The sequence below is a fragment of the Furipterus horrens genome, unplaced genomic scaffold (genome assembly GCF_987537825.1).
Source record: "Furipterus horrens unplaced genomic scaffold, mFurHor1.1.pri manual_scaffold_5, whole genome shotgun sequence".
NCBI classification, from domain to species: domain Eukaryota; kingdom Metazoa; phylum Chordata; class Mammalia; order Chiroptera; family Furipteridae; genus Furipterus; species Furipterus horrens.
This window is the reverse complement of record NW_028327175.1, coordinates 63,099,593-63,125,379: the sequence shown is the minus strand read 5'-3', so window position 1 is coordinate 63,125,379 and position 25,787 is coordinate 63,099,593. Positions and strand designations below refer to the sequence as shown.

The window sequence follows — 25,787 nt, the reverse complement described above, 5'->3', positions numbered from 1 at the left end:
GAGTTGGACAGATATTTTGTGGGGTCACAGGAATGAGGTATATATGAGCAGAGAAAACAAGAGCAAAGGCATGGGAAATGAAAAACAGTTCAGTCGTTGGGCACGTTTGGGAAAACAATGAAGATGAAAACAGGTATTAAGAGGACCTTCCAGAAGGTATCCAGCCATGTAATATGAAAAATAGAGATATTTATTGAAGAAGATATAAGATACAAGAAACATTGTATATAGGGCAATGGGACCTCACACAGTTGTCTCAATCACCATCAGCCGCCCCATCGTATTTTCCTGAATCTCACCGACAGTCTGAAATCTCTTCCCTTTCAAAGTGATTGAAGTTTTGGGAAAAGCCAGAAGTCACAGGGTGCCAAATCTGGACTGTAGTGGGACTGGGTCTCCTGGGTGATTTGCTGTGTTGCCAAAAAACTCTACAGGAGAAATGATTCATGAGCAGGCAGGCGTTGTTGTGATGAAGATGTCAATCACTAGTTGCTCATACCTGTGGCCTTCTGAATTATCTGAATAGTTTCCGTGAGGAATGTTCAAGCTTAATGCAAAATCTGATGCAGATTCATTGCTCTACTTGCTCATTTTGAACGCAATGGCCACACAGTACACATGCTCACTCAATAGCATCTACCGCCCCCACTGACAAGTACAGTGAAGTGGTCATTGTTCACACATGCAGTCTCCTTGGCTGCCAGGTTACATGGATGTCACGTAAACTGTTCTTGTTATATTAACAACGGTTTGACTTTTTCCGGACAGATCTCGTAAAGAGGGGCTAAATCATGAAGGGTCTTACATGTTTTGCTAAGGAATTTAAACCCTCTCCTATAGGTGACATGTGAGTTAATGAAGGACTTTTATGTGGGAAATGACAAGATCACTTTGGAAAGAGCACACTGGGGTACTTTGGAAGATAAAGGGAAAATAGTGAAATCAAGATAAAAAAAGCAGGTGTCGCAATAGTTTACATGAAAAGCAATGAGGGCTTCAAAAATAAAAGCAATGACAGATTTGGAAATTAGGAAGGTGTCAACTACAAAAACCATATACCTATGCTGTGTTAGTGCTGTGGTGTTAGAATTGTGTTCATATCCCAGTCACCTTCAGAAGTGCAGGAACTGCTTTTTATATTTACCTTCTTATCCCTGAAACATAGCACAGTGCCTGGCTCCCAGTAAGTATTCAATAAACACTTACAGAAAGAAGGAATAAATGCATGCTAGCTAGCAGTTTAGCTCGCTTCAAATATATCACAACTCTATAATCTCAAATTGATAACCAAAGGTCTAGACTTTGCCTAGCTAGTCAAGTATTCTTTCTGTCTCTACTATGGAACCCCTAAAATTGAATACCTGGATAAAAGGAAAGTACTTCCCACCCAAAGGAAGGCTCCGAGACAGAAAAGTTATGTCAGAAAAGGATGGGAAAAATGATTAGTTCTGTTAGGAAAAAAGGACAAATAGGAAGGATTTCTAGAGAGTAACATTTGGAAGACAAAGTAAGAAACATCTAGGTAGATGACAGCATGTGCAGAAGCATGAAAGAGATGACACATCTAGGAAACAGGTCAGTTTCAAAATTCAAATTACTAGCTGAAAAAATACAACAAATACTGAAATAGATATTGTGTACAGTTAAAAATGTTCATACTTTTGATGACCAAAGTTTGATGTTGATATTCATATTCAATAAATTATCTTAATTTTTAAAATAAGCAAACTTAACATTTTGTTAAAAATGAAAATTTGGCTTTTCTGTAAATCCATTTTATGCAGTCAATAAACATTTATTTTTCAAATAAACTGATAGACAAACATGACCAATTTAGATGGAGCGTTTTTATAAGTTTTCCAATAAATACAATACAGCATTCTATATTCACAACACATTAAATTTTCAAAGACATGTATTGTACTTCTTTTGTGAATAAAAAAGCATAACAAATACTAAGTTAAATTAAATCCTCACATGTGAAATTCCTTACCTGATAAGTACTTCTATTAGAGACCATGCTCCTTTCATACAGGTTGGACATTGAAATAATTCTAAGTAATATCTTGACATGGCCGGAGACTTCCAAGGAGGATGTAGGTGAAGAAGAGCTGACAATATATGGAAGTATCGACCGGAAAACGTATCTATGTTATCCTATTATTTAAAAATAAACAAATAAAATACTATAGCCAAAAGTATAGTTTTACCACTAATTCAGTCTAAAACTGTAATAACCTTGGCCTAACTTTCTTGCTAAATATGTGTTTGGACAAAAGATCAGATGATTAAATACAACTAATTAAATAAAACAGAGAGAGAAACACTCTAAATATGTATCTATACATTAAATAATCCTAGCTTTTGGGACTACCACATGAAATGCCCATTTTACTTTTAACGATTATAGTGAGATTAAGAGTTCCCAAATGTAACCTAAAAGGAACTAAAGGTAAAAAATTTTCATGCAATATTCTTACATTCTTACTTATCATCAACATTAGTTTGACATAGCTTACACCTGTTATTTCTTCAAATTGGCACTTTGATGATAAAAATGGTTAGTTACCTTTGAAAAACTGTTCCTATTGATTTTCACAGTTTAGAAAGTATGTTGTCTATCTATTCTATAAATAAAAATGATTATTATCAATGTACTAAAGGAGTGATTTATCTAAGATAAAATTATCTTGGAAATCCTGATAAAATAATAAGTTAAAAGCACTCAGAATAACTGCTAGTGAACAGTTTAAAACCAGAAGAAAAATGGTAACATATGATAAATGGGTACAACATTTTCTATTAAAACGAGGGAAGAAGTACTGGAAAGAGAAAATAAGCTGTAAACATACAAAAAATAAAAAAAATGTTCTTATTTAACATTCTTTGAAACATTGTTCTTACCTGTAGAATGTTCTCTAGGAGAGCATGAAGAAGGAACACAGGAGGGATATAATGTGCTTGCAAAGAGGAAAGCTCTTCAATCGCTTCTTTAAAAAACTGGCCTTCTATGAGACTTTCAATTAAATGTAATATACCTCTGGGAATTTCAGCATTTTTAACCTAAGAAAGGAAAGATTCTATGACTAAAAGATAAGGGTAAAATTGTGGGATCAAAGCTTGAATTATGAAGAAGCCATAATCTCCTCATCTATATAAAGTGATGCTAAATTCTGCCTTTACAACTTAACAGGATTGTTACATGGTTCAAAAAGAATTATTTATATAAATGTGTTTTACAACTATAAGGCATTGCAAAAAATATATTACTTCTTCATTTATTATTCTCTGTTGCCTTACATAGTAAGGGGAAATATTACCTCTAAAAGAAAACTTTTAAAAGGCATGTACGATGTCTGGCTGATAATGAGGAAACAACCTAAGACAGAGGTACTACTACACATAATTCAGAGGTGAAAAATTATTTTTTTTACCTTTCTTTTAAACCTATAAGAAAACTATGTCTATTAAGATATACTAAATACATTAAAATTCATCAAGCATCATCAATATTTTCAGAAAGTAACAACTGCTATAATAAAATCACTCTGAGGGTGGACATTAATATAGTTCTGAGAGTTCCATGAAATACATTCCCCCTGATCAAAATATTTTTTAACAAATAAAAGTAACTAATTTGAACTAGTCAAGAATCAAAAATAAAAGACTACATGAAATAAAACAGTCATTTTAAAGAAATAAATAATTATATAAAGAAAATATACACTTGTAAATATTATATTAAAACTTTAATCTAGATGTAGTAATTATAAAAGCTATAAAATGTAAGCACAGGGATATAAAACTCACCTGTGATGAGCACAAGGTAAGTTTTAAATTCTTGTTATTAGTTTTTACTACCATATAAAAATGTTTTGAAGCTTTGACAAAACAGTATTTTTAGTTTTGATTTCTAATGAGAAACTACATTTAAAATGTAATAGAAGCTTTGTTATGCAGACAACACATTCCTTTACGTCAAATAACTAAGAATAACAAAACACAAAACTTCATTTCTGTCCCTGCCACCACTCTACTCCATGCCCTTACCTCTACATTGTATACTGGTTGTTTATCCATTCTAATGCAGCTGTATCTGATAGCCTACAAAACAGCAATCATATACTTAAAATTAAACATTTTTGGTCAAAAAATACATTTCAGCTTACAAACTCTGGCCAAACTTATAAAACAGATTCAGGAAGACATTAGTATCTATAATGGATGGGATACACATGCTTGCTCAGGCTAGGGATGTCTATCATTTTAGGGTAATAATACTCTAAACATAATAATAAACCATTTATTTTTATTATTATTATGTAATATTTTCATTATACTAGAGAACAGAAAACTATATAAGATTTTTAGTATGCCAAGTTCTACCTGAGCTCGATATATGTGCTTTCTTAAGGCATTTTTTATTTCAACAATATCCATATCTGTTCTGATGTCCTTGGATTTTGAGTCTTCGGCATGATCAGCAAAAACAGAAATCTTCATTTTTTTCTGCATGGAAAGAAATGAAAAAGTACTTCAGACAGTGTACAATACAGTGTCAACACAGATAATTAGCATCACAACGGACAATATAATACAAGAACACATTCAGGCAGTGTTAACCACAGCAATATTATACAAAGGTACAGAATGAAATTTAAAAATTTTTAAAAGCAAACATTTTGATTTGGAAAGTTTTACCTGATATTTACATATGTATTTTCTTAAGGTATTTTTCATCTTAGCCTGTCCCAAATCTTTCCTAAAAACCTCTCTTTTGTTTCTTTGTTGGCATATTCACACAAAACATGATCCATTATTCTTTACCTTCATCATTCTCTGAAGAGCCTCCTGAATATATGTATATTAACATGCTGTGGTTTAAATTGTAAAATAAAGTTATATGGTAGAAAAATTAACTCAAGAAGGATCCCATTTAAAAGACAAGCTATTTTATTAAAATGGTCTGTATTATACTAGAAAAGAGAAAGATAAAAACCAAGCATTAGACCAGAATGTGTTACCCAAACTACATACACATATTGTCTTAAGGTACTTTTCATTTTAAGAATTTTAGCCTCTGTTTTTGTTTCTTTTTGTTACGTTCAAGCAAAACAAAATGTATTTGAACATCCTGATTATTAACTCAAACGTCTTTGTGTATACATGTAAAAATACTTTCATTGTGAACCAAAGCTAATCATAACATTAATTATGCATATCACACCAGATTAACTCAAGACTTTTCTTTTTAATAAGATGTGCAGGTAATATTTAACACAGCAAGCAATCATAAAAATCAAACCATTTATGTCTACATTATACTGGGGAAGAGCCAGAAAAAATAGAAACTGTTTAGCTTAGCTTACAAACTTTTACCTGATCTCGATATGTGTGCTCTCTTAAGGTACTTTTAATTTTGTCATGTTTGACGTCCTTCCTGGAATCTCTTTCTTTTTTGTCTTTTTTCCTCAAAGAATAACTCCTTTGAATGTCTTCATCCCTTTTCTTAATTTCCTTCTGCATGTATTTAGACCAAAATGAAACAAATCAAAACATTTATGAATGATATATGTTATAAAATCCAAATAAACTTAAGACAAGTATAATAAATTTAAAAAATGAGTTATATACAATAGGAAATCTCATCCACTGTTGGACGTGGTATCCCATAAGTAAAATATTTTGGAAAAGAGTGGGATATTACCTAGTACTATTGAACATACAAAGTTCTCATGGCCCAGCATAAGAATTCTACTCCTAGGAATATATCCTGAACTAGAGAAGCTATTGAACACATATGTAAGAAAATGTTCACTCAGTTGACCTGGCTGGTGTGGCTCAGGTGGTTGGAGAACTGTCCTGAGAGTCTAAAGGTTACGGGTTAGATTCCCTGTCAGGGCACATGCCCAGGTTTCGGTTTGGTTCTAGGTTGGGGCAAATATGGGAGGGAACCGATCGATGTTTCTCTCTCACATTGATGTTTTTCTCCCTCTCTCTATCCTTCCCTTACCTTTTCTCTAAAAATCATTAGCATGTCCTTGGTTGAGAATTAAGAATAAATAAATATATAAAATTTTAAAAATTGTTCAGTAAAGTTTATGGCAGAAATGTTCATAATTGCAAAAACCAAGCAATCAATCAAAGAGCAACAAAAGAAATCCAAAACTTATCTATAGTAAAATAGAAGATAAAATGGTGAAAAAATGGAAAATTGTATTTACCAGCCAAAAAAAATAAAAGGCAAGTCAAAGAAGACTTATAAATACCATGAACTAAAAAATGTTCATTAACAGGCAAAAATAAAGGGATATGTTGTTATAGATACATACCATCAGGGATACAGTGATTGCTGGTAAAACTATAATGAAAAACAAACTAAAAGCAATTCTAAGACAGAGATTATCAATGGTTAACAGGAAGAAAAGCAGATGCAGTGTGGAAATAACGCACACACACAGGTTCTTACAAACCTGTGAATACTTTATTTCTTAACCTAGCTGGTGGGTTAATATAGCACTCATTTTTGTGTTATTTTAAGAACTGTACACAGATACTTTATAAATGTTTTTGTATATATAATTTAAAACAATTTCATGATTGACATATTTGGTAACTTTAGAAAAGAACTGTAAAATAAATATTATTTTTCATTTGGTTGATCTTACCTGATTTCTGTATGTGTGCCTTCCTAAGGCAGTTCTCATTTTAATAAATTTCAAATCTTTACAGGACTCTCTGAGTTTTTGTTTTTTGTGATGTTCAGTGAAAGCAGAAGTAACATTATCATCTTCATCATGATTTTGAATTTTTTTCTGCATGTTTATAAAAATATTTTAGTTAGACTGTAGGTTAACCATAACCTCAACACAACCAAAGCAAGTCACACAGAAAAAGCCACTCAGGAAGGTAGATATTGTAAAACATACATATGAGATTAAATACAGTAAAGAGCCTTGTGAATGATATTATATCATAGTTATACTATGATGCAGAAAAATGTATATTTTTAGTTCACATATACATTTAGTTCACAGACACATTTAATTAGGTGCTTTAATTTTATTAACTTAATCTTTGTGGGAATCTTTTTCTTCTTCTATTTGTCATGATTAGTCAAACAGAATATAGTTATCTCCATTATTTTACTTTTCCAAATGTTTGTAAAAATAATTCAGGCTGTAGATCAAATAGAATCTAGTCATTATTAAGCGTTTCAAATGGAGCATCTCAAGAAAATCATTTTACAGGACAGAGGTATAATAACATTAGACAGAGTACGTGTATCACATACTATATTATTTATTATATTAAGAAATTTATTTTTATTTTTATTTATTCTTTTTTAAGAAATTTATTTTTAAAAATACAAATTTCTACATGAATTTTACATATATCCTCTTGAGTCCTAATAGGAGTTCAAGGTATATATAGCTATATTTTAATAAGTTCTATTTCTTTCATGAAATCTTTTGATTCTTCTTTCATGTTTAAAAAACTAAATTTATTTTAGTAACTCCATTATTCCTTTCTGAATTAAAAATATTTTATACTGTGGTCTATAATAACTATTTCACCACACACATCAACTCAAAAAGCCTCTTCTTAAGACCATGTATATATAGTTAATCATTGAAAGTAGTAGTTTTCTGAGTCACATAAAAATCAATTATACTTTGGAAAAGCCAGAAAAATATGCAAAAATATTTTAAGCTCTTAGAAAGTTTTATCTAATCCCTCCATATAAAATTTCTTAAAGTACTGTTCAGTTTATGAAGCTTCAAATTGATCCTATAACTCTCTTTGTTAATTTTGATAGGTGCAGAATTTGTTTTTAATTTCTTTCTATCCCATCTAAAAACATTTTAGTTTAGACTAAGTAATAATAATTACTAGGCTAATGATTTGGTAAATCAACTCAACAGTCTGTTCTATAAAACACAGTATGAAATTGAACTAATCATGCCATTTTTCAGTTACTGCTGCCATTTAAAAATTTTACTTAAGAACCATATATATATATATATATATATATATATATATATATATATGCTGTCTTAAGGTATTTTTTATCGCTTCAAGATCAAAGCCGTTCCTGTTTTTTGTACTGCATTATTTAAAATATGCTTTATTCATTATGCTGCTACAGTTGTCCCAATTTCTTTTCCCTTTGTTCCCCTCCACCCAGTGACCCCTCTCCCTCCAGTTGTCCCCCCCAGCCTTAGTCCATGCCCTTTGGTTGTGCATATAGTTCTCAACATCTTCCTGTCTACTCCACTCCCTCCTACTATGCTTCTTAATCCCTGCACCATCTTCCTGCCTTTCCCCCTTCCCCCTCCCTGCTGACCCCCCCCCATAATGTTCCCCATACCTATAATTCTTTTTCCACTCTCATTGCCTACTTAGTTTGCCTTTGTTTCGGTTCTCTAGCTTCCGTTGTTGGTTGTTGTGATACAGTTTTCATTTTAATGTTCAGAGTTTTGATCCTCTTTCTCCTAAACAAGTTCCTTTAACATTTCATTTAACAGTCGTTTGGATCTAATGAACTCCTTCAGTTCTACTTTGTCCTGGAAGCACTTTCTCTGGCTTTCCATTCCGAATGACAGCTTCGCTGGATAAAGTAATCGTGGTTGTAGGCTTTTGATTTTCATTACTTTGAATACTTCTTGCCAGTCCCTTCTTGCCTGCAGTTTCTTTTGAGAAATCAGCTGACAGTCTTATGGGGACTCCATTGTACATAATTCCCTTCTTCTCCCTTGCTGCTTTTAAGATTCTCTCTTTATCCTTAATTTTTGACATTTTGATTATAATGTGTCTTGGTGTGGTTGTATTGCATTTTAATCAAAATTTAATACATTTGTATCATTAAAAAAAATGTTCTATAATATAGTAAAATACTTGAATTTAGACCATAAATTATGATTATACATAGTCTTGATAAAAATCCTTTGACATGTTATATTAAATATACAGAAGTTATAAGTAATTACCATGTGTTGAGAATACACTATATATTAAGAACTATGTTTCTATATGCATATATGTATTATTTCAAAAAGAATCTCAAAACAGAGACATAGGGCAATATCCTAATATGCTCAAATCACAGTCTTTAAAACATAGCTGGGTTCAAATACTAGCCCTGTGATTCCAAAATCCATGTTATTTCTACCATATATTGTCTCTCAAACAATTCTGTAAGAACCAGAAATGTACATTTTTTTTAGCCAATAAAGTTTTACCTGAGTTCTATACATGGTCTCTCTGAAGTCATCTTTTATTTCAAGAAAACCCATATTTTTCTGGAAATCTATTTTTTCTTCTTGATCGCTATGTTTAGTCCAAACAGAACCGGTTTGGGAATCTTCATCATTTTGAATTTCTTTCTGTATATATGTAAAAATGGTTTAAACAATCAATTAAGCATAATTTTAACATAACTGTACTTTTTATGGCATTCAACTTCATCTGTAACTGCAAAATACTTTGGTAGCCAAACAAATAGGTCAAATGCACTCTCCCAAAATAAAGATTATTAAACCCCAGTGAATTCTTTCAAGGGAAAAAAAATATCATTACAACAAGGTTCTGAATAATAAAGTGATTTCTGAGTATCTCAAGAAAAGTTAATGCCTTGTTGGTCCAGTAACAACCAACCATTTTAATAAATAATCATTAATAAAATGACTTTATCTAGCTCCTGTCCAAATTCAGGTTACAATCTAGATAAAATATTTTCAGATTAGAGATTACTTCTCACATTATTTTTCCGTTTTTTACTGATAAGACTTCTCATTTGCAAGTATACCACACAGAGAGAAAGAGAAGCTAAATAATAGCTTCACCTAACTGTATCTCAAACACTTGTATTTCTCTTGCCAAGAAATCCAAACTGATCCATAAACCTACCAATAATTTAAAAAATACTTGCATATATGTATATATAAATAATTCTAGAAGTTTAGTAGAATAAACAGTCGAGTTTATGATGAGTTCATGACAGTTCCCAAAATGTACTTAAGAAAGGGTATTCAAAGAGTCACTACCTTTACACAAAGAGACTAGAAAATCACTGTGCCCCTAGAGCACAGTTATAATATAAGCTGACATGTGTAAGGCCTCTGGTGTGATCTTTGGTTCCTTCTCCCTTGTACTAAGCTTCCTATGTGGACATATGCCCTTTAGCAGGCTCCAATCCTGCAAACAGAGAATAGTCCCTGAGAGTAGCTGATTAAATTTCTTCAGTTACTCAGAAAAGTGAAATTGAAAACTAAAAAAAAAAAAAAAAAAAAAAAAAAAAAGACGTTTTCCTTCTTATTCCTCGCATCAAGGAAAAAATTACTCTGAATATACAAGTAACAATTTCTGCTGTGGACAACTTGAACTGGGATAAAGTGAGTTTCTGGCTTTAAATTTCTCATGGTTGACAGCATAAGGATAAATCCTTGGCTCTAAATCAAGAAGTGTCTGAAATACAGGATAAATCAAACCCATATAGATCTCAGTTACACCGAACATACCATTATCATTATCAATTAGGCAAGAACATTTTTTCTAATCTTGAATATATTTACTTATACATACATTTCAGATGCCATATATTGATGTGTGAATTAGGATGTATGCTGCAAGTACACTATATAAATTAAGTAATTTAAAATCACAACCTGATAAACTATTGTATTTGGAAGATTTTTAAAATAAAATCATCTATTTTCTAGAGAGCTAAACAAATGATCAACATATAATTTTCTCCAAACCACCAATACTTTCTCCGGTTGGCTGCTCTTATGAAATACATAGAAATTTATTTCTCTGTAAATATTCATTTCTTATTTCTTACTCTATTGTGTGTTATTTTTTTTGTTGTTGTTCCAGCTATGTACTTTTAGTACACTCCATTAGGTGATGGTCTCCTATATGATCCAGAAAGAAGGACCATGTCTAGTCTATTACATGTAGCATAATGCTATGTACATTCCAAACAGATGACTAAAGCCTACTAATTCAGTAAATTATTCTGTTATCTATGAGTAGCACAGAACAACGTGGCAATAACTCTTAGCCTTGCTTCTGATTTAGAAGTTTGACTTAGTTTCCTGTCTTGTAAAAGGCAGAGGTATAGTCTGGACTCCAGGTCTTATTCCTTTATTTGCTATGGCATTTGCCATGCATCTTGAATGAATTCATGAGTGTGGATGGAGAACTAGAGGTCAAATAAAGAACAAGATTCTACTTCCGGCCAAGATGGAGGCTTAGATTGACACTCTGTCTCCCTCCACAACTAAGAAAGAATACAACTACTCCAAAACCAAAAATAACCAGAAATTCCAGAAAATAAAACTACACGGAAGTCCAATGTATGAAGTTATAAAGCAATGGTGCTCGACCGGATGGGTAGGAGGGGTGAAACTGGGACGGGAAGGTCAGGCTGTGCTGTCCGCGGTAGCAGCAGGGATAGCAGCGGGACTGCGAGAAACGCCAGGGGAGCAGAGTCCGGGCAGCAGTTGAGACCTGTCAGCTCACGATCCTAACGCTGGGGAAGGCAAACTCACATTGCCTCGGACTGTGAGGCCCAGAGGGCGTGGGTACGGAGCAAGAGGCTCCCGGTCTCTCAGAGGAGAGTAAGAGCAGGAATCCATCTTGGAATCCTGCCCCCACACAAAGCACTACGGTGTGGTGAAAAAGGTAGCAGGGTTGTGACAAGTGCTCAAGGCGCTGCACCTGATAGCATAGGACGTGTGACAGCCCCGTCCAAGAAGGAAAGATAAACAAAAATGGTCAGAATGACAGGTATAATGATTGAAATACCTATAATGCTGCTAACCAAAAAACAAATAAAGGAATTAATCAATGAACAAATAGAAAACCTTCCTGAGGCTCAGTTCAGAGCTAGTCATAAGGCAGCTTACAGAATTAACAAAAGATTTAACATGATGGGGAAGGAATGAAGGCTAGTCCTGCTGAAATGAATGAATACATACGAGACAGGTGGTGAGGAAATGAAAACCAGAGATCAAATCAACAAATCGGAACATAGGGAAGGAACAGTCAACCACTGCAGAAAGAGGAAACGAAAATTGAGGAAAATGAGCTCAGAAACCTCTGGGATAACTATAAGAGAGCGAACATCCCAATTGTAGGGTTGCCAGAAGGTGAAGAAGAACTAGAAATTGAAAAATTATGTGAAAAAATAATGAAGCAGAACTTCCCTAAGTTGGGGAAGGAAATAAGACTTACAGGTCCAGGAAGCACAGAGAGTTCCAGAAAAACTGGACCCAGGGAGAACCACACCCAGACACATTATAGGCAAAATGTCAAAAATTAAGGATAAAGAGAGAATCTTAAAAGCAGCAAGGGAGAAGAAGAGAATTATGTACAAAGGAGTTCCCATAAGACTATCAGCTGATTTCTCAAAAGAAACTCTGCAGGCAAGAAGGGACCAGCAAGAAATATTCAAAGTAATGAAAATCAAAAACCTACAACCACAATTACTCTATCCAGCGAAGCTGTCATTCAGAATAGAAGGGCAGAGAAAGTGCTTCTGAGACAAAGTAAACCTGAAGGAGTTCATTAGATCCAAACCACTGTTATATGAGATGTTAAAGGGACTGGTTTAGAAGAAGAAGGATCAAAATTATGAACATTAAAATGAAAACTGGATCACAACAACCAACAACAGAAGCTAGGGAATTGAAACAAAGGCAAACGAAATAGGCAACGAGAGTTGAAAAAGAATTATAGGTATGGGGAAATATCAGGGGGAGGTCAATGGAGAGAGAGAAGAGGGAAAAGGGAGGGAGATGATGCAAGAATTAAGCATAGGAGGGAATGGAGTAGACAGGAAGAGGTTGAGAAGAACTATATGCACAACCAATGGACATGGACTAAAGAGGGGGACAACTGGAGGGAGGGGCGCAGGGGGAAAAGAAATTGGGACAACTGTAACAGCATACTCAATGAAACATTTTAAAAAAGAGAACAAGTTTATTTTCAGTGCTCCATATGGTCCTTAATTAGTATTTATTATTTATTTTTGTATGTTTTATTGATTATGCTGTTACAATTGTCCCAATTTCTTTTCCCTTTGCTCCCCTCCGCCCAGCAACCCCCCTCCCTCTAGCAGTCCCCCTTCTTAGTCCATGTTCATCAGTCGTGCATAAAACTCTTCTCAACATGACCATATTCCCCACCCTCCTACTATGCTCTTAATTCCTGCACCATTTCCCTCCCTCTCCCTCCTTTTTCCTCCCAGCTGACCTCCCCCTACATGCTCCCCATACCTATGATTCTGTTCCCACTCTGGTTGTCTGCTTAGTTTGCCTTTGTTTCATTCCCCAGCTTCTGTTGTTGATAGTTGTGATACTGTTGTCATTTTAATGTTCATAGTTTTGATGTTCTTTTTCTTAAATAAGTCCCTTTGACATTTCATACAATAATGGCGGGGTGATGATGAACTCCTTCAGCTTTACCCTGTCTGGAAAGCACTTTATCTGCCCTTCCATTATGAATGATAGCTGTGCTGGATAGAGTAATCTTGGTTGTAGGACCTCGCTTTTCATCACTTTGAATATTTCCTTCCAGTCCCTTTTTGCCTGCAAAATTTCTTTTGAGAAATCAACTGAGTCTTATAGGAACCCCCTTGTAAGTAATTCTCCGCTTCTCTCTTGCTGCTTTTAAGATTCTCTCTTTATCCTTAACCTTTGGCATTTTGATTATGATATGTCTTGGTGTGGTCCTCCCTGGTTCTAGTTTGTTCCGGACTCTCTGCTTCCTGAACCTGTATGTCTATTTCCTTCCAATTAGGGAAGTTTTCTTTCATTATTTTTTCACATTATTTTTCAATTTCTTGCTCTTCCTCTTTACCTTCTGGCAAAGCTGATTCAGACGTTGGCATGTTTATAAGCTGTCCCAGAGGTTTCTAAGCCTCTCCTCAGTTTTTAAAATTCTCATTTCCTCCTGTACTGGTTGACTGTTTGTTTCTTCTTTAGGTTCCAATTTGTTGATTTGAACCCTGGTTTCCTTTCCTTCACCACTTGTTTCGTACAGGTTTTCCTTCATTTCAGCCAGGATAACCTTCATTCTTTCCCTGTCCTATTTAATCTTTGCTATCAAATCTGTGAAAATCTTTATCACCGATGCCTTAAACTGTGCACCTGTTAAGCTCTCTATCTCCTCACCTGTTAAGTTCGCTTTCTGCTGCTCATTGCTTAGTTATGTCACTGGGACCTTGATCTGCGCCCCCCTTCTGGGTTGTACTTGTTTCATCTTTCTGTGTTTGCCTTTGCAGTTTCGGTAAGGGCTGTAGCCCCTCTTACGTTTTAAGGGGCTGAGCCTCAGGTACTCGTTTGTGCTGCGTTTCACCGCGTTTTGGTGCTGTATATGGGGGAGGAGTCTGAGAGGGAACAGTGCCGTTGCCGCTGCTTCCCCTTCCGGTACTAAGCAAACTGCCTCCTTTTAGAAACTGGTTGCTTCTTCCTCCGCCCCAGCCCTCACTCGCTTTCAGTCAGGAGCAATGCAGCTTTATTTTCCCTGGTGCTGGAACTGCAAGCTGTGCGGTCCGGCTTGGGGCTGGGATCGCTTCTTGGGTTTAAATGGTATGGCTGTGTTTTCCGCCACAGCTACTGCGAGCTGCGCAAACTAGCCGCGCCCACCCACCGTCCTCCCAGGAGCCGCGCTGCCTCTAGCCGCCAGCCCTCCTGCTGCCAAGCACCGCCCCCACAGCCTGGGCTCCGCTCCTCTTTTTCTCAGTCCCGGCTCCGCCCCTCCTTCCTTTCTGGTTGATTTATTGCTTCTTTCTTTCTTTGTTGAACTTCCCTGTAGTTTCGAGTTTTTGGGTTTTCTGGGGTTTTTTTGGAAGTGGTTGTATATTTCTTCTCAGTTGTGATGAGTCGCAGTGCGTGTATTTACACCTCCATCTTGACCGGAATTCCCTTTAATTCTTAAATGATATCTCATAACCCTCTGATTAACTACTAGTACATGGTACTGTTTTTACAGCATTAAGTATTTTAAACTACCCAGAAGGAGACTAGGTGAATATCAAAGGAACCTAATAATACCCAAAATAAATGAAGGAAAGGGAGATCTGAGGAGAAAAACCTTAAAATTTATTAAGAACATGGCCTTAAATTTTTGATCTGACACAGTTGTGGGATCATGGGCAAATTATTTAATCTGTACCTCACATCACCAACTATAAAAAGAAGCCATAATACATAACACACAAAAACATCAGATTTAAAATAAGATTAAATATTGAAAATACTTAGCATGGTTATTACACAGTAATCACTCAACAAATATTAGCCCAAAGTAATAGTTGCAATAATTCTCACAACAATTAAAGTAAGGTAAGTATTAGCTTCTACATACAAAAGAAGAAATTCATTCACAGGATAAATAACTTCCTTATGGTCATGGAACAAATACATTACAAATGTGTTGAGCTAGCTCAAAAAGTGTATTTTTTTTATTATTCCTACTACATTTTCATGAGACTTTTCTGTGATTCATTTTATTTTCTTCCTTAAGCAGGTAGTTGAAAGAAGTTTTAAGTATTCCTCAGTACGGTCTCCTTTTTGCAATGCCTTCCTTGGGTTAAACAAATGAGACACATTAGGCATTTATTCCTCTGCATTCCTGAACCCTGCAAACTATCTTACCAATGCACAATATACACTTAACTGTAATTAATAGTTTCTATGTTCTGTTGTCTCCACGAAATAGTAAGTACCTTGAAGTCTGAGGTGTGCTATTATTCATTTTCCCTAGTGCAGAGCACAGGGGAACAATAAAAGTCTTCAATATATATCTATAAACCTGAACTAAACAGATTCTTGATTGTTTTGTTACTCAGCAGACTCCGAAAAATGTAATTAGGTTAAAGAAAACTTTGTTTTAAAAATTTCCTAATTGTTACTTTTCACTCGATCATTTTAGTAGCAATTCTTAGAGGACACTTAAGAATCCATCTAATGAATAATGTAAATATGTTCTATGCCAAAGTTGTGGAAGAAAAGGAAGATATCAAAATTAATTATTTCTCCTTAAGAGTGATCACAAAATGCCTTTCTTATTTGGATGAATGGTTATGAACTCCAAGCTGTCTAAGCCAGAACTTATAAAACAATGTATCCTAAAAACAAATATGTTAGAAATTATCTGCTATTTTTAGCTGATATATTACTGCTTCCCTCCAGTATGTCAGCAGCTGAATCTGAAGATTTTCAGATTAATGCAGAAAAGATTGTGGATAAAACATATTACATATCACATTTTAATTATTTCTTTACATGAAAAAAGGAAAACTCAGGTACATTTACTAACCTGTGTATTTAAGAATGGCTTTCATTCTGTTGACAGTTAATTCTACCTTTAAACTATTCAGATAATAAATCAGGATGCATTTGGCTATATAACACTAAGGTTTCAGGGTTGGATAATCCAGCAACTAAGGGTCCAGATTCTGTCTCTACATTTTTCTGTCTATAGAATTGGTTTAACCCTAAACAGACTTCTTCTCATAGTGGTAATTTAGGTTACTTTATTCCATCTTCACATCTAGCAGGAGCCAGGCTACCGGTGGTTCTCTTTTCAGAATGAAGAATATACTTCCCAGAAGTTTTATATACCTCTTTTCATGTCCCATAGAACAGAACTGGTTCACATGCCCATTCCTAGACCAATCGCTTTCAATTGCAGTTAAGATTACCCATAGTTTAGGAAGGTCTATTCTTTGAATTAAGGTCAAGTTTCCAATCTACAATGCTGCTATTCACTAGGGAAAGGTAATTATAGAATAATATACTATATATACCCTTGCAAGACTCAAAGGCTTTTTATAATTTCTTTATTAACCTAACAAACATAAAATGAGAACTCATGTGCTAGGCTTTATGCATGATTCAGACATAACTATGGAAAAGACATATATCATCCCTGATGACATGATTCTTTTGGTTTAGTAGGGAAATAGACATTAACCAAGTGATCAGCCAATTAATTCCAATTATGGGGAGTAGCATAAAGCAAAATAATGCTATAAGAACACATTATAGGTGACTTTAATACAGTTATCAGGAGGCTTCCTTGAAAATGCAATATTATCTCCAGAGCCTGGATGATGAACACAGGGAGCGAGAGAGTAGTGGGGAGAACCTTGCCAGGCAGAGAATATAGCTTCTGAAAAGACACTGAGGTAGAAAGTAGCTTAGCCTATTAAGAAATTGGGAGAAGGTAGTTTTGTTACAGTAGACTAAGCACAGAAAAAAGTGGAGCAGGATACATTTGAAAAGGTAGGAGTGACAGGAATCCTATGGGAATTCATAAGCCATGTTTGAGATTTAAGAAAGGTAAGAGTAATTAGGAAATTAGCAAGAGTATAAAGGTAGGGTAACAGGAAGACTAATTAGGAGTCGAGTCCAGGAGTACAGGGTAGAGGATAAACTTGATATGATGGAAGTATAACATTAAACTTAAGTTTTTGCACAGCAAAGGAAACCATCAACAAAATGAAAAGACAACATACTGAATGGGAGAACATATTCGCCAATGATGCATATGATTAAGGGGTTAATATCCAAAATTTATAAAGAACTTATAAAACTCAATACACACAAACACACACACAAAAACCAAACCAATTCAATTTTGAAAATGAGCAAAGGACCTGAATAGACACCTCTCCAAAGAGGACATACAGATGACCAATAGACATATGAAAAGATGCTCAACATCACTAATCATCACAGGAATGCTAATTAAAACCCCAGTGTGATTACCTCACACCTGTCAGTATAGCTATCATCAGTAAATCAACAAACAACAGTGCTGGAGAGGATGTGGAGAAAGAGGAACACTCATCAACTGTTGGCGGGAATGCAGACTAGTGTAGCCACTATGGAAAACAGTATGGAGATTCCTCCAAAAATTAAAAATGGAACTGATTTATGACCCAACAATTCCACTTCTGGGAATTTATCAAAGAAACCTGAAACATTAATTAGAAAGAATACAGAGGATAGGGCAAATATAGGTTGATAGTTATGAGTATGCAAAACGCAGAGTTTATTCTTGTATTATTTACTAATTATTGCATTATTTTCCATGCAAACAACTGTAAACCTACATTTGCCCTACCCTGTATACACACTTATGTTTACTGCAATGTTATTTACAATAGCCAAGATTTGGAAACAGCCCGAGTCCATCAGTAGATGAGTGGATAAAAAAGCTGTGGTACATTTACACAATAGGATACTACCAGGCCATAAAAAAGGAAAAAAATCTTACCTTTTGTGACAGCATGGATGGGCCTAGATAGTACTATGCTAAGTGAAATAAGCCAGTCAGAGTTAAGATAAATACCGTATGATTTTACTTATATGTGGAATCTCATGAACAAAATAAACTAACAAAATAGAAACAGACTCATAGACACAGAGAACAGACTGACAGTGGTCAAAAAGGAGGGGGAGGTTCAGGGGGCTGGGTGAAAAAGGTGAAAGGATTAAGAAAAAAACTTATATACACAGACAACAGTATGGTAATTATCAGAAGAAAAGCAGGGGGGTGTGAATGAGGCATGATAGAAGAGGGTAAAGGAAGGCTAAATGGTGACAGAAGGAAACTTGACTTCGGGTGGAGAACACATTAATACGATAAACAGATGATGTATTATAGAACTGTACACCTGAAATCTATGTAATTTTATTAGTCAATGTCACCCCAATAAATGCAATAAAATTTTTTAAAAACAAAATATTTTAAAGACCTTAAAAAATAAAAATAAAAAAGAGAGCAATTTAAGTAAAGAGGTTTTTGAAATAAAATCAATAGGACTTGGTAATAGACAATTAGGGAATAAGGGAAAGGAAGGTTTCATGGGTGATTCCCAGGTATCTAACATGAATTATTAGATAAAACATTATGGTAGTTTCTGAGATGAAAACACCAACGAAGGAGCCAGTTTTCCTGGAAGATTAAGGACCAAATTTAGACATACTGGGATTTCTCGTCTACCTGAGTGACTCTTCTTTAAAATTCTTCTTTGCTTAATACCAGAGGGTTTCTTCTAGGATTGTTGCCATTCAAACTACTTAAGGAGTGGTATTTGCACCAAGCGGGAAGATGTAAGTGAAAGAAAAGTTCTACATCCTTAGAACGAGCTCCCTCTGTAACAAATGGTATCAAATAACCCCCAAATTCCCATACAATATCATAGTCCACTGCTATTTTATTTATACTTACATTAAAATGCTTAAAACTGTTTTGTAGTAAACATTAGTAAAGCACATGAAAACAAAATTAGAAACTCAAAATAAGACAATTTTAAATTTAATAAGCAAGCTTCTTTCAGAATTATCAAAAGTATTCTTGAATACCTAAATAACTGAGAGCAAATGCCATAAAATATGTCATTTTAATTACTTTCAATCATTGTATTTTCAAAATTCTGAACATAATTTTACTATATGAGGGGGGACACAAAAAAAACAGAATTGTCTTCTGGAGGGTGGACCCCTTGCAGTACAGGCTTCCCCCACTAGGTGAGTGTTTTAGTAACTCATCTGTACCAGTGTACCATGCAGCATTGTTGCGAGAAGCTGTGTTCAGCTTCAGTTAATTTTTTTTGAAGATTCTTTCAACACATTTGCCCATTTTATGATGGCTATGATTTACGAGCACACCTAATTGTTCAGTAGCTTTTGACCAAAAAAACGACATGACTCCTGTGCCCCACCCTCCCTACTCACCTGATCCTACCCCAAGCGACTTTTTTATGTTTCCTGAATGAAGAAATCCTCAAAGGGAAACATTTTGCTGAAGTGGAAAAGGTGAAATAAAAACCAGCAAAAGCACTAAAAGGCATCAAAATTGACGAGTTCAAAAACTGTTTTGAGCAGTAGAAAAAAGTCTCAATAGGTGTATTGCATCAAATGGAGAGTACTTTGAAGGTGACTAAAGTTTAAACATGTCAGAATACACAATTTTTTATAAATAAATTCTGGCTATTGGGGGGCCCCGCCTCGTATGAGACTATATTGGTAATTTATATAATAAACTTTAAAAATCTTTCCATTTACTTCACTTACCTCTAAAAGAAAATCCCCTAGATACTGAATTGGATAAAATGGAGCCTTAAAGTTATCTTTTTCTTGCTCAGCCTTGATTCTTGCATTACTGGCAAACACATGAGTTATTCCACTTGGTGAACTTTTTGGTAAAGTAACATTTGCTTTTCCAGCCTCCAAAACTCTAAATAAAAATGTAAACAGTAAGTATATTCAGTCAAATTATCTAAAACAATTATACTTTCTTTGAATAGGAGTGCAATTTTCTGAAAGGAGTTAAATTCCTTTGGGATATTTAAGTGCCATGGACAACAACTATTGCAGTGATTTCTTAAATTATAAGTTGTTCAGAGCATATGTTTAAGAAATTAGGCTATTCTTTCTCCTCATCAATTTCTTGATATGGGAGAGGGTTTTAAAAATCAAGAATATTAAATTTACTTCCTAAGGCAAAGTCATCTCAATAAGCCAAAGAAACAATGAAAGAAGTCTAAGGAAGTTAACTACCACAGAAGGCAACACACCTCCAACGAAATAATTCTAAACCACAAAAAAGTGGAACTAGTTGCCAACCTTCCTCTAATAATTAGCTTTTGAAAAAGTTTAACTCTAATATACATTAAGAATTGTGCTTTACATTTAGATTCAGGAGACAGACACACCGACACATACATCCCTAAAGTTTCATTAAAGTTCTGGTTCTGCTTAGGATTTAGAAAGGCACAGGAGAACACTGCTACCATTTAACAATAAGAAAAAAAAACAAATAATCTACAAAAATCATAATTTTCCCTGAACCTGTTGGAGAACTGAGGAAATAAGCCAGCCAACGAACTGAACCTCTACAGAGATTCAACACCCAAACTATTTCACTTTTGCAAGGGTGCAGGAGAGAAGTGGTTGTCATCAAAGCAGCTAAGAATCAAGACAAGTTTTTTTAAATTTGAGGGTGGCAAGATAGTTTAGTATAACTAGGAGTCCCTGATACAATGAAAGCCCACTCTCATTTGCAACCTCTTTGCCACAGACCTCCATTAAGTATTTATGAAAAAGAGTAAGAGCAGGTAACAGAGGGAGGGAGCCTCCATCGGTAGCACAGATGGTCCAGCTAGGACTGGCCGCCACCAAGCAACAGATGTAAAACCAGACCCACTTCCCTGGATCCTTCTCTCATATACATGAACCTTAGCCATCTGAGTAAGGTATGAAAGGAAGTTCTCTACCTTCAGGGCCCAGGAAAGGTGCATTGCTTTTGCTGCAAGAGTGGAAGTAAAACCCATCTGCCTCTGTGGAGATATATGAAAAACTGCTGTGCAGCCCAGAAGAAGATCCACTGTTTCTGGTTGAGGGATAGAAGCAACAGCCATCTATCCCTGAAAGAGGGGCAGGGATGCCACTAGGGCTTAAGATCCTGCACCAATACAAAGCAGAGATCTAATACTGGGTAGTGGATAGAAATTCTTTTTTGCCCAAGATCCTGTCCATAGATAGCAAACAGAATATGGCTGCTCTGGGGGATGGAGACACAAACATTGAGAAAGTTCTCACCCAAGGGACCAAGGACACAAAAGAATGCTTAAGACTGGAGCTTATCCCACAGATCTCAGAATACACCCAGCCTTAACACTGTTGTAGAAAAGAGTAACAAGCAAAAGAGGAACAGGATAAAGAGAGTCCTTTTATGAGTTCGTTTAAGAGTCACTTCAGTAGTACAAGGACTATAGTAAGCTGAGTGTGAAGGAAGAAAACTAATTAAAAATCCTCTAGCACCCCAGGCCCCACACCAAGCCCAAAGAAACTGTGGCCCACTGCTGCAGTAAATTGAAATAATGCATTGAAGGTGACTCAACCATTAACAAAACCCAAACCTAACCCAAATGGGAAGATTAACGCAATCACCCTATTAAGTGCCCGACACAGAAGAGGTAAAATATGCTTTTGGATATAAATATAAGGCATATAGAGAAAGCAAGGGGAAAAAAAATCACTGTCAAGAGATAAAGGAATAAATGGCACAGAGAGATGACCCAGATGTTGAAATTATCAGAAAGTGACTTTAAAGTAACTATGACTGACATGTTAAAGGATATAGGAAAAAGATAAGCAATCTCCATGAAGAGATGGGGAACTCAGAAGAGAGTACAATGGAAAGGGTAGAAATAAAAGTTACTGTATAAAAGGAGAATTTCTATGACAGGTTTAGCAATGGCCTGCACAGAACTGAGGAAGAAATCACAGAACTTGATGAAAGGTCAATAGAAATTATACAATGGAAACCTAAAATGAAAAATAAACAGAAAAAGTATGCAAAATCTATGTAAGAGAATCATAAGGTCCCAGAATTTGGGGACAGCATTCCATAAGGAAAAGAACACAACAGAATACTTAAAAGACAATGGTGGAGAGTTTTTCATGATTAAGATAGGGCAAAAATACCTGCACATATTCACGAAGCTCAGAGAACCCCAAGCAAATAACATAAACACAAATAACAAATAATAAGCAAATAAACAACACACACCTATCTGGACACATAATCAAATCACTAAAAAGCAAAGGTCATATTGATTTTCAAATTTTAATTTCCAATCATTCATTATTAGAATATAAAAACAATTTTTCTATAGTGAGTTATCCTGTGATCTTGCTAAATTCACTAATTAGTACAATAACATTTTTTTGTAAACTATTTAGCATAATATCCTGGCTTTTAGAATACAAATAATTATTTAGGTGTTTTTTTTTTCTTTCCAATTCTATGCTCTTATTTAGTTTCATTGCCTTATTGCACTGGGTAATATCTATAGTAAAATACTGAATAGAGTGGTTATAGTAAATATGCTTGACCTGTTCCCAATTATGGAGGGAAAAAAAATTCATGATACTAAGTTTAGATTTTGTCATAGGTGTCATTATGAGGTTGAGATTACAAAAATTCTGAACAAAATATTTGCAAATAGACTCAGCAACTATTAAAAATGAATAATGCACTATAATAGAGTTTATCTCAGGAATACAAGTTTGGTTTTACACTTAAGAATTGAAAGAATAATTTACCATACTAACAGAATAAAGAAAAAAGCCAATTATCTCAACAGATGTAGATAAAACTTTTAGAGCAATCCATTTATAACAGCATCCTAGAACATTAAGTACCTAGGATTAAATTTAACACAGGTGCAAAATTTATAGAATGGAAATTACAAAACATTAATGACAGAAACTTTAAAATGATTAAAATTTTAAAAAATTTGCCCTGGTTGGTGTGGCTCAATGGATTGAGCACTGGCCTATGAACCAAAGGGTCACCGGTTCCATTCCCAGTCAGGGCACATGCCTGGGTTATAGTCCAGGTCCTCAGTTGGGGGCAGACGAGAGGCAACCTAACATTGATGTTTCTTTCCCTCTCTATTCTCCTCTCTCTAAAAATAAATAATAAATGAAATCTTTTAAAAATTTTTTAAAAAGACTTCGACGGATATGCAATTTGATAAGACAACTCAATCTTATTAAGATCTCGATTCTCCCCAATTTGACTTCAGTACAATTCCAATTAAAATTTCAGCCTGTGTTTTTGTAGAAATTGACAAGATGATTCTAAAATGTATATGGAAATATAAAGGATTAAGAATCACCAAAACAAATCTGAAAGACAAAACTGGAGGATTCATACTACCTGATTTTAAGACTCACTGTAAAGCTACAGTAATTCAACAGTGTGTTGTTGGCATAGTTCGACACAGATATAAATGGAGTAAAATAAGAAATCCAGAAATACACTACACAAATATGGTCAACCAATTTTCAACAACAGTACCAACATAACTGCAGAGCAACTGGAACTCTCATACATTACTAGTGGGTTTATAAAATGGTACAAATACTTTGGAAAACAGTTTAGTATTTTCATATAACATTAAGTACATAACTACCATTTGAGCCAGAAATTTCATTCCTGAAAACTTGTCTCCATGAAGACTTGCACTCAAATGTTCACAGCAGCTTTAGTCACATTAATAAAAACAAACAGCCTGGGCTGGTGTGGCTTAGTTGGTTGGAGTGTTGTCCCATAAACCAAAAGGACATGGGTTTGATTCCTGGTCAGGGTACATGCCTGGGTTGCGGGTTTGGTCCACAGTCGGGGTGTGTTTGAGAGCCAACTGATTGACGTTTTTCTCTCACATTGATGTTCTTCTCCCTCTCTGTCTCCCTCCTATCCAGTCTCTCTAAAATCAATGGGCATGTCGCTGGGTGAGAAGAAGAGACGGAAGAAGAGAAGGAAAAAGAAAAGGAGGAAGAGGAAGAAGAGGAAGAAAGGAAGAAGAAGAGGAAGAAGAAACAGACAAAAGTCCCGCAAATGTTCATCAATGGTTGAATAAATAAATGGACTGTGATATATCCATAGAATAGAATACTACTCAGCAACAAATAATAAACTACTGATTCATGCAAGGTGGATATATCTCATAATCAAAGGAGTATATACAATATAATCCCATTCATATGAACCTCTGAAGAAAAGTAACAAATCTAATCTATAATGACAAAAATATCAGTGGTTGTCTGGTATTGCTGGTGCAGAATAAAGTGTACAAGGACACAACAAAAGTGGTAGGCTAATGTAAACGTTACAGATATTGATTGTAATGGGGATTAACATGGATTTATAAATTGTCCCAACTCATCAAAACGGACACTTAAGATGTGTGCATGTTACTGTCTATAAATTAAACTTAATTTACGGTGACCTAAAAAAAGGACCTTTGCACCCCCAAGCCTCCAAATCACGGTGATTTTAGAATTAATTTACCCAATAAAAAGCCTTTTTAAAAATATGACATAAAGGATAAAAAGATGAAATAATGATGGAAACAGTATGAGCCATGAAGAGTGCACTATATAAACCCAGAAAAAAAGACATTGTGATATACTAATATTTCACTTGTAAAAATCTGGAAGTGCTCTAAAATGAAAAAAAAAAAATGTTTTCACTTGGCCAAAAGAAAAAAAGAGAAAAGCATGGAAAGTAAAATAAGGAACAAAAGAATAATTTAAAGCAATACTAGAAAATACATTTTGTTTCATTAGACATACAGTTAAATGTGTAGAATGGCCTAAATAAGAAATCAAAGTGTAAACAAACCATGGCTCATTTGAACTAAACTAATAATTGCAAAGAAATACTAAAAGATATTCAAGCAAATTAAAATTGTTTTCTCAGAATTACTTTAGCTTTTATAAGGTCTGATCTTACCTTATAATAGAATCACTTTGTTTATCAGCTCTAACAAGGAGGACAACTTTCCATCTGTGAAAGGCTCCTGGAGCACCAGTGCGTTTCAGTTCTTCACGCCATCTTTTGGGTGCAGATTGCATTTGAGGTGAATAATGGGAATCCTTTTCAATTTTATATCCCCATTCATAAGTTGTTTCATCAAGCCATCTGCCACTTTTGGCACTATGAATTATGTAGTCCTTTGTTAGTACCCACTTTCCTAAAAAGCAAACATACTGTCAATAATAATTTTAGTTCTGATAAGTGGTCAACAATAAAGATCAAATACCAAATAAAATTTAAAGTATCTCAAAAGACACAAATAAATGGAAATATATACCATGTTCATGGATAGAAAGAATTAGCATTGTTAAAATGTCCATACTACCCAGAGTAATCTACAGATTCAATGCTATCACTATCAAAATACCAATGGC

General features: G+C 34.7%; 1 protein-coding gene across 1 annotated transcript in view; it reads right to left on the bottom strand.

Moving 5' to 3' along the window:
* SLF1 (SMC5/6 complex localization factor 1) overlaps positions 1 to 25,787 on the bottom strand; it is a 69,294-nt gene that overhangs the window by 31,284 nt on the left and 12,223 nt on the right. The window contains exons 4-12 of the mRNA XM_090276496.1: positions 25,330 to 25,570; positions 20,097 to 20,259; positions 9,243 to 9,386; positions 6,669 to 6,815; positions 5,380 to 5,520; positions 4,387 to 4,509; positions 4,051 to 4,104; positions 2,905 to 3,063; positions 1,994 to 2,157 (exon numbers count right to left, since the gene is read on the bottom strand). Of these exons, the coding sequence (XP_090132622.1) occupies positions 1,994 to 2,157; positions 2,905 to 3,063; positions 4,051 to 4,104; positions 4,387 to 4,509; positions 5,380 to 5,520; positions 6,669 to 6,815; positions 9,243 to 9,386; positions 20,097 to 20,259; positions 25,330 to 25,570 (1,336 nt within the window). The remainder of the gene's footprint in view (positions 1 to 1,993; positions 2,158 to 2,904; positions 3,064 to 4,050; positions 4,105 to 4,386; positions 4,510 to 5,379; positions 5,521 to 6,668; positions 6,816 to 9,242; positions 9,387 to 20,096; positions 20,260 to 25,329; positions 25,571 to 25,787) is intronic.